Genomic DNA, 13,613 nt, shown 5'->3' with positions numbered 1-13,613 from the left:
GTTATACAAAGGGGATGAATCACTGGAATCTACTCCTAAAATCATTATTGCACTATATGCTAACTAACTTGGATGTAAATTAAAAAAAGAAAAGATTAAGAGACATCAACAACAGAAATAACAAAAACAAACAAGCAAAAAACAACCCCCCTCCACCAAAACCCTGCCTCATAAGATCCATGGCACCAATTCACTTCTCCAACCCTCAATTTTCTCATCAGCCAAATGAGGATATTAGGCCTGTAAAAGTCCTCCTGAATCTAAAAATGTATAATTCAGTATTTTGCTACACGAGGGATGGAGAAGAGGAGGAATACAATGAGAGAAAATAAAACTTGCCTACGTCCCTATTCATTCAGCCATCCCTATTAAAACACATATACATCATTTAGTGAAATGTTATGAAGGTGCTATCAATACCCTAGAAAAGACCTAGTCCTAGGTCTTCCACTGAAGGAACTGCTACTTGGTGAACATACACCAAGGACCAGGCACTAGATTTCAAAATAATAATAGTTATTTACTGAGTATCTACTGGGTGTCAGATATACTCTTAGGGCTTCATAAATACCACTTCATTTACTTTTCCTGATAATGCTGTGAAGTTCTGAGGGTTAACTGGGATAATAATCCCTATTTTACAGATGAGAAAATGGAAGCTCAGAGACCTGCCCAAATTCTCCTAATTACCACATTGTATAAATAAATGACATAAGTGAGAAACCCTATATACCAAGTTGTACAGACTTCTCTCTGGTAGGCACATAGAGAGTACTTGTTTATTAGAGTATTGCTCAAATTTCAATTCACAATTAAACTTGGGAGATGTGTGACACAATTCTGGAAAGTACAAAATCGTAGGAAGGAAGATGGGCAAGAGAAGGAAAGGTGACATTTACTGAATGTCCACTATACGTCAGGTTCTTTATATACCCTAATTTCACCAGCCCCTACTTTGTAGACTTGTTGGAATTAACTGTCTCCATTCATGAGATAAGAAAATTGAGGCTCAGAAAGGTCTAGGTCACTGAGCTAGCAGTAAGTAGAATAGGACCATTATTTCCAGACGGCCTTGAAGGCTGTCTTCTTTTGGGCCTTTAGCTCTTTATTCTTTCTTCAGTGAGAGGGGGGGGTACAATGAACAAGAATGGGTAAATCTGGATTTTATTTTCAGTACTGCCACTCACTAAGTTGTGCAGTTTTGGCAAATCATTTAAATTCTGTGAGCCTAAATTTCCTCATTTGTAAGATAAAAATAGTAAGATCCCGTATCCCCACCAAGCAGGGTTATAATGAGGCTCACACAGTATGAGAAAATATTTCACAAAATGCTATATAATATAATGGGTATCACCATATTTATTATTTGTAGTATTACCACCATCATCATCATCATCATCATCATCATCATCAACATCATCATCATCAGCTTTCCTAGAGTAAGATGACAGTACAAAGTTTTGAGCTACTTTGCTTTGTTAGAAGACTTCTTAAATGATTAGGAGAGGACTTAAAATGCTTACCAGAAAACTTCTGAGGTACCTGGGAGAATTCAAAAGCATGTATTATGGGTCATGTTTTCTTTTGCATATCTTGCAGGGAGCCATGCAAGATCTCTTGTAGGAAAGCAAATGGGGGGAGGGGGTAGGATTAGAAAGTGATAATCCAGAATCTTTACCAGATCTTTTGACCAGCAGCTCTTTTGTAGGAACCTTTACTACTCCAAGCAGATAATCTCTGATTGACTGAATACTGGTTATATCAGTGGCTGTTAAATCAAACAAAAAAGAGAAATTATTTAATGCTCTACTGACCAAAGGGCTAAACACTTTAACATGTATTTCCTAGGAGAGGCTATATCATTCAAAGCAGAGCCCCTTTTATTTTATTATTATTATTATTATTATTATTTAAATGTTTATTTATTTATTTTGAGAGGGCACGTGCATGGGAAGGAGGCAGAGAGGGAGAGAGAGGATCCCAAGCAGAATCCTGATACAAGGCTCAGTATCACAAAAAGTGAGATCATGGCCTGAGCTGATAGCAATAGTCAGATGCTTAGCTGACTGAGCCACACAGATGCCCCCAAACTGCACCCCTTTTAATTCTGGTTGTGATGGGTCATTTGGTGCTCACCTGACTTGGTATCTTCATGATAAATAGCAAAGGTGACCTCTGCAAACTCCAACAGCTCTGCCAGGAAACAGGCCTCTCCACTACAGTGCTGAGTCACCAAATTACATGAAAATTCAACATGATGGGAGAACTCAGGGCAGAAGGAACAAGCTACAGGGCGGGTTCGGCGCTGTTCTCCCTTGGGCAGGAAGGAGAGATGAGTGGTGACAAAGGCATTGACCCCAACTGTGGCACTGAACTGTAGAGCGGGTTCCAGCTCAGCCAAAGCCCTGTAAAGGGAGAAGGATGGGAATGAGAAGGTAGTAACAGAACTCAGCTGGACTGCCTAGAAAACATCTCCACCATCTCCATGAGGCCACCAAGAACACTACCCACCAGATATTTCCTATCTAGGCTTTGGGCAGAGCCACAGTGTGCTTTCTTAATTATTTAAATATCATAATGTATGTGTATGAGGTGGGGGAAGACAATATTCATCTGTCTACCAGAGTTACACTCTCCAGGGACACTCCATTTTACTGTCACTGACCTTCAGCCAAAGACTAGCAGGCAGCAACAGTAGTTGAACAACTTGGCTTTACTGCTCATTACACTGAGAAAGAACATACACCAAGGGAAATCATGGGGAATTTTAGTAAGAAAGTATCAGAAAGGACTACTAGCACTAGACTCATGTTAGTTGATTTAGACGTTGTTCCTGGAAGTGGAGCTTTGCTCCTGATAGTTGTTCTAATGAATCTTATCTAGGAGAGAAGACTAGGGGCACATGGGTGGCTCAGTCGGTTAAGTGTCCAACTTTGGCCTAGGTCATGATTTCACCGTTCCCGAGTTGGAGCCTTGCGTCAGGCCCTGTGCTGACAGCTCAATGTCTGGAGCCTGTTACAGATGCTGTCTCCCTCTCTCTCTGCCCCTCCCCTCCTTGTGCTCTCTCTCTCTCTCTCTTAAAAACAAATAAACATTAAAACTAGAATAAGGCTAAGGTTAGGATTGGTAAAGCAGCAGCAGTCAGTCACTCATTGTAGCCAGGATGGGGGTGATGTTGGGTATTTTTGTGATTTCATAATGACCTTGTTTTGGTTTGTTCCTAGATAAGATTATGGAATAATTTTATTTTTGTCTCATTTCATCATGGTTGCAAAGCAGCTTTGTCTGATGCTGGTGTTCCATGAGATTATATATGCTCAGCAAGAAAACACCCAGTCCAGCTATGATTGCCAGGTCAGTTCCCAGATGTCTCTGGGGTTGCTCTTCTCTTTCTCAGTACATATGTTCCACATGTACAGACAGAATCTATCCATCTTTAACTGACACTCATAAAGAGCAGTCAAGTCTTTAGTGTGTGGGTATAGTATGAGGAAAACTCCTTTGCCCCAACTTCCCCAAGGGTATAAAATTGACATTTAGGCAAAGAGGTACCTCTTTTTGAAGCATTTTCTGACAGCCCCAAAGAAGAGTTAGAGGTGTTCCTTCTTTACTGTACTTGGTGTACATTAGTAGAGGGTAGTAACTTGGAGCTTGAATCTTGGCTCTATCATTTAATTAAATGTGTGACCTTGGACAAGTTATTCAACTCTTTGAAGTTTCACTGTCCTCTTTGCTAAAATGAGGATAGCATAAGGATACAAATACTAAAGATGTATGTATAATTATATGCTTATTATATTTTCATTTCTTATGAAATTAAGTAACCTAAAATGATCATTAATGGGAGACTGGTGTATGTCTATACAACAGCAGACTCTGAAGTATATATTAGGTATAGGAAACATGAGAGGCAAATAGATCAAATGCCAGTAATGGCTAAAAAAACAAAGATAAAATGTTCAAGGAGTGTCGTAAAAATTACACTAGATAATACATACAAAGCAGAGAACCTGTTATGGGCAATGAAAGGGCTCTTAACAGGAAACTCTTAGATATAGCATTGATAAGAAAGAAAGGTTTGCGCCCAAAGCTATTCTGAATTAATTCATTCAATAATTATTTCCTGACCATCTTCTCTGTGTGTCATGCACTGGGCTCAGAGCTATATACAGATAGGAGTGAAAGAGCTATAATTTCTTACCCTTGTGGAACTTAAAAACTAGTGCAGCAAGATCTCTGTCAATCAAGTGACTATAAATATATGTATATATCTATGTCTATATCTAGACTGTGATTGCTTTTCCTTTGGTCCAATTATCTTTTTGCTAGTACTTCACCAGCAAATCAATGAACCCATTTATGTTCATGGAAATTTCTACTCATCCTCAGTTAAAGATCAGGTTAATTAAAAGACTCAAGTGAAAAAGAAAGAAGGGGTCTGTTTACACAGACATTGAAAATGTATTTTCAGGGAGACCACTGGCACTTCAGATGAGGGTTGGTATCTCTTGATGAGAGAAGGTTGACTTCAGAGCACCTGCTTTCTGGATACCAAGAATTCCTTTCTTCAATAAGATGCAATGTAAAACTTATTTCTGATTTTACTATATTCCACTGGCTAATAAAGGTAACATTATTTATACAAATGGAACTAATTATTTGAATAGTAGTTGGTAGTTTATAAAGTTACTTCATATTTGTTAATTCTTACACTGATCCTTATAAAATCAGGAGAAGTATTCATAATTTCCATTTTTCAGATGAACAAACAGACCCAGAGAGGTGAAGAAACTACCCCAAGATCATGCACAGCTAGTGGGAGATGGGGGTGGGTCCCGTTTCTAGTGCAATTTGTTTCCATTATACTGTGTTTGTCACAGAACTGTCCCAAACTATCAGAAGAATGTAGTGTTAGAATTGGCCTGGCTTCTTACCGTTCCTTCTTGAAACGGTGACACAAACCAAATGCAGGATTTACAACAAACTGCCTGCCATCTGATTTGAGTTTCCCCATGATCCCCAGAAAGAGGGACTACTGAGTTTCTTATCTAGTATGCAGTCTCTCCAAGACCTACTGACTATCTAAACTCTAAGTCCTTCTCTGCCAGTTAAATAATAGTTAACGCTATATTTACAAATTCTGACCTTGGCTGGGTCTTACACAGAACAGGTATTCCATACACACAAATTTCATGCCTCCATGCCTTTGCACATGTTCTTCTCTTTGAAAAGAATAGTTTTCTGCTCTCTTGGGTATTTTGACAACTCCTATTCTTTTTTCAAGACTCAGATTAAGAAGGGCTTGGAATGCCAAGTTGAGCAGGTTAGAGTTTATCTTGGGAACCAGCAGTCTCTAAAGTCAAGTGTGTACAACCTAGGGGGTTTATATATAGGATAACCTACTTGGGCATAGGAAGAAAATATTACCACTTCTATATTTGTTATCATATATGTTAAAGTTTTATATATGCTGTTGTAGATTTTATAACGTATTATAATATAGTAGCACATGAAGCTGATTTATACACGAATAAGTACCAGATATTCAGAGGGTATGCTAGGTATGTGAAGCTTATTCATTTTGACAGAGAGTGAGCGTGTGCGTGCGTATGCGCAAGTGGGGGAGGGGCAGAGAGAGAAGGAGAGCGAGGAGAATCCTAAGCAGGTTCCACACTGTCAGTGCAGAGACCAATGTGGGGCTTGAACTCACAATCCATGAGATCATGACCTGAATCGAAATCAAGAGTTAGACACTTAACCGACTGAGTCACCCAGGCGCCCCTTATTTTTCTGTTAGTAGGAATGCACAATTAAAATTAGAAGACCACTGCTACTGACGATGGAAAACCATCACAAAAGTTTTAATGTGAGGGAATGGCATGGTTAAAAAACTGCCTTGGTATCACTGACACTAAATGTTCTCAAGCAATTACTGGAAATCCATTTGGAGAATTCAGTGATGGAAAATATTAACCAGGCTGAACATTTTACCAGTTGCTTCAGTGTCAGATCTCGCATGGCAGTAATTGAATTTGTTAGTTACAGAGTGCAAAGTTAAAGGCAAATGATCTGACCCTAAGTCACAGCAAGGGAAAAAAGGGAACACTTGCCTTCTTTCTTGAACTTGTGTCCAAAGTGAGCTAGCCTACAGTAGAAGCATGACTTAGTTCTCTTTCTTAGTGGGTACCTTTTATATGCGCTAGAATTATGCTATGTGGTGGCAGGGGGCACAGAGGAGTTCGAGCAGTGATTAGAAGAACTCACAGCCTACTGGAGAAAACTCATGTATACCAATAACTGAATATTCAAATAACAAATAACTGCAACCAAGGTGCTAAAAGACAAGGACAAAGCACCAATTCTGTCTACGTGTAGAAAGACATATAGGAAGGCTGCAAAGAAGCTGCAAAGTCAAAGAAAATAGGAGTTTAGTGGACAAAAGGAATAAGAACACTCAAGGTAGAGAGAAGTATGAACAAAGGCCTGAAGGAGATAAGAGAAGGCCATGCTGTTTATATTTAGAAACAGTGCTCCAGGCAGAAAAAACAGCAAGACAAAATCCCTGAGAGGGAAATGAGCTTGGTGTGTTCAGAAACAATAAAGTCAGTGTTTGGAGGACAGTAAACAGAGGGGAGATGAACAGGAGGAGATGAAGTCATAAACATAATAAGGAGCCAGATCAAGTTGGGTCTTATAGACATTTAAGTAGTTTGTATGAGATGGAAAGTCACTGATGGGTTTTAAGCAGAGGTGTGTCAAGGTCTGACTTAAGTTTTCAGAGGATCACAATACAGAGGTTTCTGTATTGCAAACAGACTGAAGGGGAACAAACTAGAAAAATGGGAGGTGATACTCAGAGACTGGATAGGAGATTATAGAAGAGTCATTGGCCCTGGCCTGGTTTAAGGGTGTAGGGTATGACTACAAATAAGTGATCAAGTCGGGTAGAGGATAAGTTTGTGGTTTTAATTTATTTTTTAATTTTTTTAATTTTTTAATTTTTTTAAGATTTTATTTTTAAGTCATCTCCACACCCAACGTGGGGCTCCAAGTCATGACCCCAAGATCAAGAGTCACATGCTCTTCTAATTGAGGCAGCCAGGTGCTCCAAGACTGTTGTCCAAAGTCAAGGACCTAAGTTGCTAATAACAGTAAAGTTTGCAAGTGATTTACTCATTTATACTCTTACATGCTTTCTTAAGAGAGAAAGAAAAAAATAAAGTGCTTACTGAACTGGAAATCGTACAAATGAAGTTTTACATATATGAGCATCATATACTGTGTGGACTGCAATGAAAAAACAGGAGGTGGACTTACTTGGCTGCTGCTTGCAGACCACAGGCTCTGATTATCTCAACTGAAATAGAGACAGCTCGGGCAGCAAGAACTCCCTCTGCTGTTCTTGGAGTACGCCTGTATTTTAGGCCCACATCCAGTAAACCTTAAGATTGAGGACAAAAGGAAAAAAGAAAAGTTAGTTGGCACAGTGTCTCTTCTACCAAACCCCAAGTCCTGGTCAGACTTGGGGTTTGGTAGACAATCATTAGGATTGCCTACAATCCTAATGAACAATAAGGGGCATGAGCAGTGAGATAATATGTCCATAGCCAGAATCATTTTAAATTATTATACTTTAAGATTAAAAAAGGTAGAACAAAAGTTACTATTTTCATTTCACATCCAAGAAACTATGGCTCAGAGACTGAACTGCTTGTCAAGATCACACAACTATCAGAGGCAGAACTTAATTCCAGATTTTTTAAACTTCCAGTTATCCTTATAGAATTGAGATGGACTCCAGCCTTTCTTCGTTTTTAAACTTTTCCACACTTACACTTCTATCACCTTTGTACCACCACCACCTGAAACATCCTTTACATGCCATCCTTTTATAAAAATTCTACCTTCGTACATTTCAGAGAAAGCTTTACAAGAGAACAGGGGTGCCTGGGTGGCTCAGTTGGTTAAGCATCTGATTTTGGTTCAGGTCATGATCTCATGGTTTGTGAGTTTGAGCTCTGTGTGGGTATCCATGCTGGGAGCGTGGAGCCTGCCTTGGACTTTCTCTCTCTCCCTCTCTCTCTGCCCCTCCCTCACTTGTGCATGCATGTGTGCTCTCTCTCTCTCTAAAAAATAAACATTAAAAAAATAATAATAAAAGGGGAGCCTGGGTGGCTAAGTTGGTTGAGCATCTAACTTTGGCTCAGGTCATAATCTTACAATTTGTGGGTTTAAGCCCCATGTCGGGCTCTGTAATGACAGCTCAGAGGCTGGAGCCTGCTGTGGATTCTGTGTCTCCCTCTCTCTCTGCCCCTCCACCACTCACACTCTGTCTCTCTCTCTCTCTCTCTCAAAATAAATAAAGCATTTAAAAAAAGTAAAAATACTAATAATATAAAAATAAATAAAATATATTAAAAAAAAAAAAGGAACAACAGAACAAGCTGATCAGTGACAGGAGTAACAACTCAATCTTAACCATGGCAAGATAAAAACCTCCTGTTGTGGCATACTCTCTAGCAAACATAGTAACTTGATTTAGAAGGCTAATTCTAGTTATCTGATGACATACTTGGAGGGCAGGTCATCCTAATGAAGCAATTAGGATGTAATTCAAAAGTCTAAATTCTAATTAATCTTTTCCAACTTTAAATCCTAACCTCTTCCATCTTTACAGTGAATTCCCAGTTCATGCTAACTGTATTCCACCAATCCCACATCTGCTCATGTTGCCTTGGAATACTAATTCTCTGAATACACCTACACAACACTTAGGATTTATGCTGTGAGGCTTCTTAAATGCTTGCTGAAGTTAAAGGTGAAATGAGACAAACAATAGAGTTCCTGCAAATGTGAATTTTTTAAACTATAGGCAAAATTTGCATACAATACACTTATATATTCATTTTTCTAAGAGAAGGTAGATCATGGTTTTCATCAGATTCTTAAAAGGGTCTCACACAATATGAATAGTCACTACTTATAGAGAAAAGGGATATTTACATGTACTGACTTCAAAAGGGAAGGGCAAACCAGTCTTCAATTACCTGATGACTGGTTCCTCAGTTCCTTCCTGTTCTCAAGCCTGGGAGTTAAAGGGAGATTAAAGGTCTGTATTCCCACATCCTCATGGTGCTGCATGGTTACCATGGCACAGATCCTCGATAATGGCAAGGTTCCTCTGGCAACCATCTGGTCTCTCACGTTAGGATAATAGTATCTGTAAGCCACACAAGCACAAGCTGTTGTTGGAAGAATTAGGTGGATAAATTATTCAATTTGCCCAAGAGATCAGCTTTTGGTATCGAGTTATCTTTGGAGCCTGAATGCTCTGTATTTGTGGTATACAGCTGTGGTCCAATCTGACTGGATTTATTGCCCATCATGTGGAGGAAGAGCTTCATAAATTATACTCTATGTTCAGAACAAAGGCCAGCTTCCTACAAGCTTTCTGTTTGGATATCTGCATCTGACTTAGACTGCTGGGAGTAGCCACTTTTACGAACATACACCCTGGTGCCAGTGAAAGTGGTTCCAAATGGAGCAGTACCAATCTCTTCTATGGCTTCAGGCCTAAGTCCCTCAAATTTAAAGCATCCATTAGTATCTACTGTACTTCCTTCTCTTGTCAAAACATTCCATTCTTTTTTTTTTTTTAATTTATTTTTTAAATTTACATCCAAGTTAGTTAGCATATAGTACAACAGTGATTTCAGGAGTAGATTCCTTAATGCCCCTTACCCATTTAGCCCATCCCCTCCTCCAACAACCCCTCCAGTAACCCTCTGTCTGTTCTCCATATTTAAGAGTCTCTTATGGGGGCGCCTGGATGGCTCAGTCAGTTAGGTGTCCGATTTCAGCTCAGGTCATGATCTCACAGTTTGTGGGTTCCAGCCGTGTCAGGATCCATGCTGACAGCTCAAAGCCTGGAGCCTGCTTCAGATTCTGTGACTCCCTCTCTCTCTGTCACTTCCCTGCTCATGCTCTGTCTCTCCTTCTCTCTCAAAAATAAATAAAACATTAAAAAAAATTTTTTTAAGTCTTTTATGTTTTGTCACCCTCCCTGTTTTTATATTATTTTTGCTTCCCTTCCCTTATGTTCATCTGTTTTGTGTCTTAAAGTCCTCATATGAGTGAAGTCATATGATATTTGTCTTTCTCTAAATTTTTTTTTTTTTCAACGTTTATTTATTTTTGGGACAGAGAGAGACAGAGCATGAACGGGGGAGGGGCAGAGAGAGAGGGAGACACAGAATCGGAAACAGGCTCCAGGCTCTGAGCCATCAGCCCAGAGCCTGACGCAGGGCTCGAACTCCTGGACCGCGAGATCGTGACCGGGCTGAAGTCGGACGCTCAACCGACTGCGCCACCCAGGAGCCCCTATTTGTCTTTCTCTAATTTTGCTTAGCATAATACCCTCTAGTTCCAAAACATTCCATTCTTGTATCAGTTTTAAATGAAACTTAAATTCACCTGACTGTTTTTAGGAAAAGTTTCTGGCAAGTACATGGTACTCTGCCCTAGTCCTGTTGATGCTGTTTCTTATTTTGAATCTATACTCTGTCACTTCTTGGGCGCAGGGATGCAAAAGAGGCTGAGCCTCTGTATTCATGTCAAGTCTGTTACATGAATGGATTTAAATTTTACAAAGACTACTCTTTGTAAAAAGCTGGAAGACCAGATTATAAGAAATGAGTTTAGAAGTGGGGAGACCAGTAAGGAGGCTATCAGTAAATTAGGCATGATATGATGAGGGCCTGAACTAAATAGGGCAGTAATAAGAAAACAAGTGACTAAATATTTAAGAGCAGTAGGAGGTAAAACTGATAGAACTTCACTTCCAAATGTAACAAGTGGTTAGAAGCATGAGATACAACTGCTCTTAAGAGCCTAATAATGTAGCAGATTTAAGTGAAATCTGGAGAAGAGTCACCAATAAGCCAGGTAATATAAAATAGGGTAGAAAGGATTGCTTAGCTTCCTTATAATTCAAGCTAAGCTTCCTTATAATTCAAACTACGATGTCAAGGGAAGGATGCTCTATGATTGTGCACTTCCTTTCTAGGCACAAAACTGGTTTCACATTATACCTGCACCAGATTTCAAACTGGACTCCACCTCCAGGCATGGGCCCCTGTGCAGAGAAGACACTCAGCAGAAGCCTTTGCACTGGAACTTCAGCTGGCAACAGGAGAGAGTGATGGTGCTCACTATTAAAGATGGGATCTGGAACACAGAGTGTGGTTGCAGATCTGAAAGGCTTCAAAGAGATTCCTTTGGAAAAGAAAAGCAATTCAGAATAATCCAACACATTTAGTGCTTTATCTGTAGCAAGACAGTATGCTAATATTCAATTTCAATTTTATCCTCACAAAACTCCTGTGAGAAAAACAAAGCAACTATTATTATTCCTACTTAACAGACAGGATAGGACATATTGAAGTTACATAGTGAATCCAAAGGTCTTAGAGTTAATAGATCATGCACCTGATACCAGAACCTGTATCTTCTATGTTACTTTTAGCAAGGTCTATTTCCATAGTAGCTATGGTCCCCCAAGGGCTCCATGATAATATAGAAGAAAGAGATCCCTTCGTTGCTGGACAATGTCTAAGGGTTGCCATTTCTCCACATCCTTGCCAACACTTGTTAGTTTGATTTTTGTTTTTGCTTAAAAATTATTGCCATCTTGGTGAAAAGATGTGGTATTCTGTGGTGGTTTTGGTTTTCATTCCCTAAATGACTAATGATGCTGAGTATCTTTTCATGTGCTCATTGGCACCATTTATATATCTTAAGAGAAATGTCTATTTAGATTTTCTAAATATTTTTTAATTAGATTGTCTTTTTATTATTATTTGTAAGAGTTCTTTATATATTCTGGATACAAGTTCCTTATTTGAACCCTAAAATCAATACTGGCAGTGCTTTTGCAGTTATATGTGGACATACTCAGAATGCCAAAAAAATCTGAGCCACCTGACTTGATCATTCTCAACTGAGCTAGAACAAGGGGACACTCTGCTTTCTTGTTTTAGCTCTCAGAGATGATGAGACAATGGAAATGGTAGGGGGTAGTGTAGTATAGTGTAGTGTAGTGCAAGAATATCTGGCTTTGGGGCCAGTTGGATGGGGTCTGAATGCCAACCATGTTATTGTTACTGGGGCAGCCTCAGTCACTTAACACTTCTCTCTTTTGTAAAATAAAGAAAATAGAATCTACTAGGATAAGTTGTTTTAGGATTTACAACTATGATCTATGTGAGATATATATGTACATATTTCTCCTAAGAGCAATGGTTCAGTATTCCCTAATTCAGTGTTTCACGCTGTTATGTTATGTAGAATGTAACTACCTTGAATAATGAGAATCAATTGTATATGTATGGATGATAAGAGTGACCAGGCAAAATATAAATAATGGGATCTAGGTAAAGGGTATATAGAAGTTCTTTGTACTATTTATGTTAACTTTTCTGTAAATTTGAAATCATATCAAAATAAAAAGCTATAAAAAACAACATAAGAAAGGAAAAATTAAAACTTAGCCCATCTTCTGTACTACCCAGGTAAGACTCGAAACATTTAGGAACTCAAAATTCACTCAGGAAAAAAAAAAAAAAAATCCTAAGTATAGCCAATTAAAGAACCATACAAGAATGAGAAATCCTAACCTCCTAAACCTACCGTTTTCAAGGAACTCAGGTCCTTTTAGCACACTGGATTGAGAGTCTTGAACTGGAAAGTAGTACTGGACATAACAATCTGCTTCTCCCCAGACTGTTGCCTGAAGAGGGGCTAGCCCTTTAACGCTCTCTACGTGGAGCTCAAAGTGATGCTCCATCAATCCATTTCTTTGGTCCTCTGCCTATTAAATGAAACAGAGATACTAGTGAGCTTTAAAGAAAAAAATATTCTTAGAATATTCCTGCTTCTCTACAAAATCTGAGTATAGATGAAGAAATAGTCATAATTAGCTGATACTAAAACAGATACTTAATTCTCATTGTGTATAAATCTCACAACTGCTCAGTGTAATCAGATCCAGCTGGATTTACTCTAGACTGTGAGCCTAGGTCAATATTAGGAAATCCATAAATGTTTCAGTGCATTAAATAGAATAAAGGAAAGAAACATGACTATCTCAATAAATGCTAACAAGGTATTTGATAAAATTCAACAGCTCCTGATTCTTAGTACATTAAGAATAGGACACATTAAGAATATCTTCTTGTATAAAGAATATAGGGGCGCCTGGGTGGCGCAGTTGGTTAAGCGTCCGACTTCAGCCAGGTCACGATCTCACGGTCTGTGAGTTCGAGCCCCGCGTCAGGCTCTGGGCTGATGGCTCGGAGCCTGGAGCCTGTTTCCGATTCTGTGTCTCTCTCTCTCTCTGCCCCTCCCCCGTTCATGCTCTCTCTCTGTCCGAAAAATAAATAAACGTTGAAAAAAAAAGAATACATATGTGAAGCAAACAGGTATTAATTTACTTACTATTTTTAATGAAGGTTGGAATAACACCAAGACTACTCATTAATGGTAAGGACTAATCAAGGAGGTCGTGACTATACCATTACTGAAAGTAACTACTACTGATAACAATTTAATGTTTT

The 13,613-nt window shown here is 39.0% G+C and overlaps 1 protein-coding gene across 5 annotated transcripts in view; it reads right to left on the bottom strand.

The window, feature by feature from the left end:
* Window positions 1–13,613, bottom strand: part of C2CD3 (C2 domain containing 3 centriole elongation regulator) — a 143,613-nt gene that overhangs the window by 68,313 nt on the left and 61,687 nt on the right. For all 5 annotated transcript variants that reach the window (XM_043580265.1, XM_043580264.1, XM_043580267.1 and 2 more), the window contains 6 exons: window positions 12,688–12,868; window positions 11,091–11,274; window positions 9,048–9,220; window positions 7,318–7,441; window positions 2,137–2,405; window positions 1,679–1,768 (listed from right to left, as the gene is read on the bottom strand). In XM_043580265.1, the coding sequence (XP_043436200.1) occupies window positions 1,679–1,768; window positions 2,137–2,405; window positions 7,318–7,441; window positions 9,048–9,220; window positions 11,091–11,274; window positions 12,688–12,868 (1,021 nt within the window). The remainder of the gene's footprint in view (window positions 1–1,678; window positions 1,769–2,136; window positions 2,406–7,317; window positions 7,442–9,047; window positions 9,221–11,090; window positions 11,275–12,687; window positions 12,869–13,613) is intronic.

This window comes from Prionailurus bengalensis, chromosome D1 (assembly GCF_016509475.1).
Source record: "Prionailurus bengalensis isolate Pbe53 chromosome D1, Fcat_Pben_1.1_paternal_pri, whole genome shotgun sequence".
In the NCBI taxonomy this organism is placed as follows: domain Eukaryota; kingdom Metazoa; phylum Chordata; class Mammalia; order Carnivora; family Felidae; genus Prionailurus; species Prionailurus bengalensis.
Note: the sequence above shows the minus strand (reverse complement) of the source record. Positions and strands in the feature narration are given on the sequence as shown.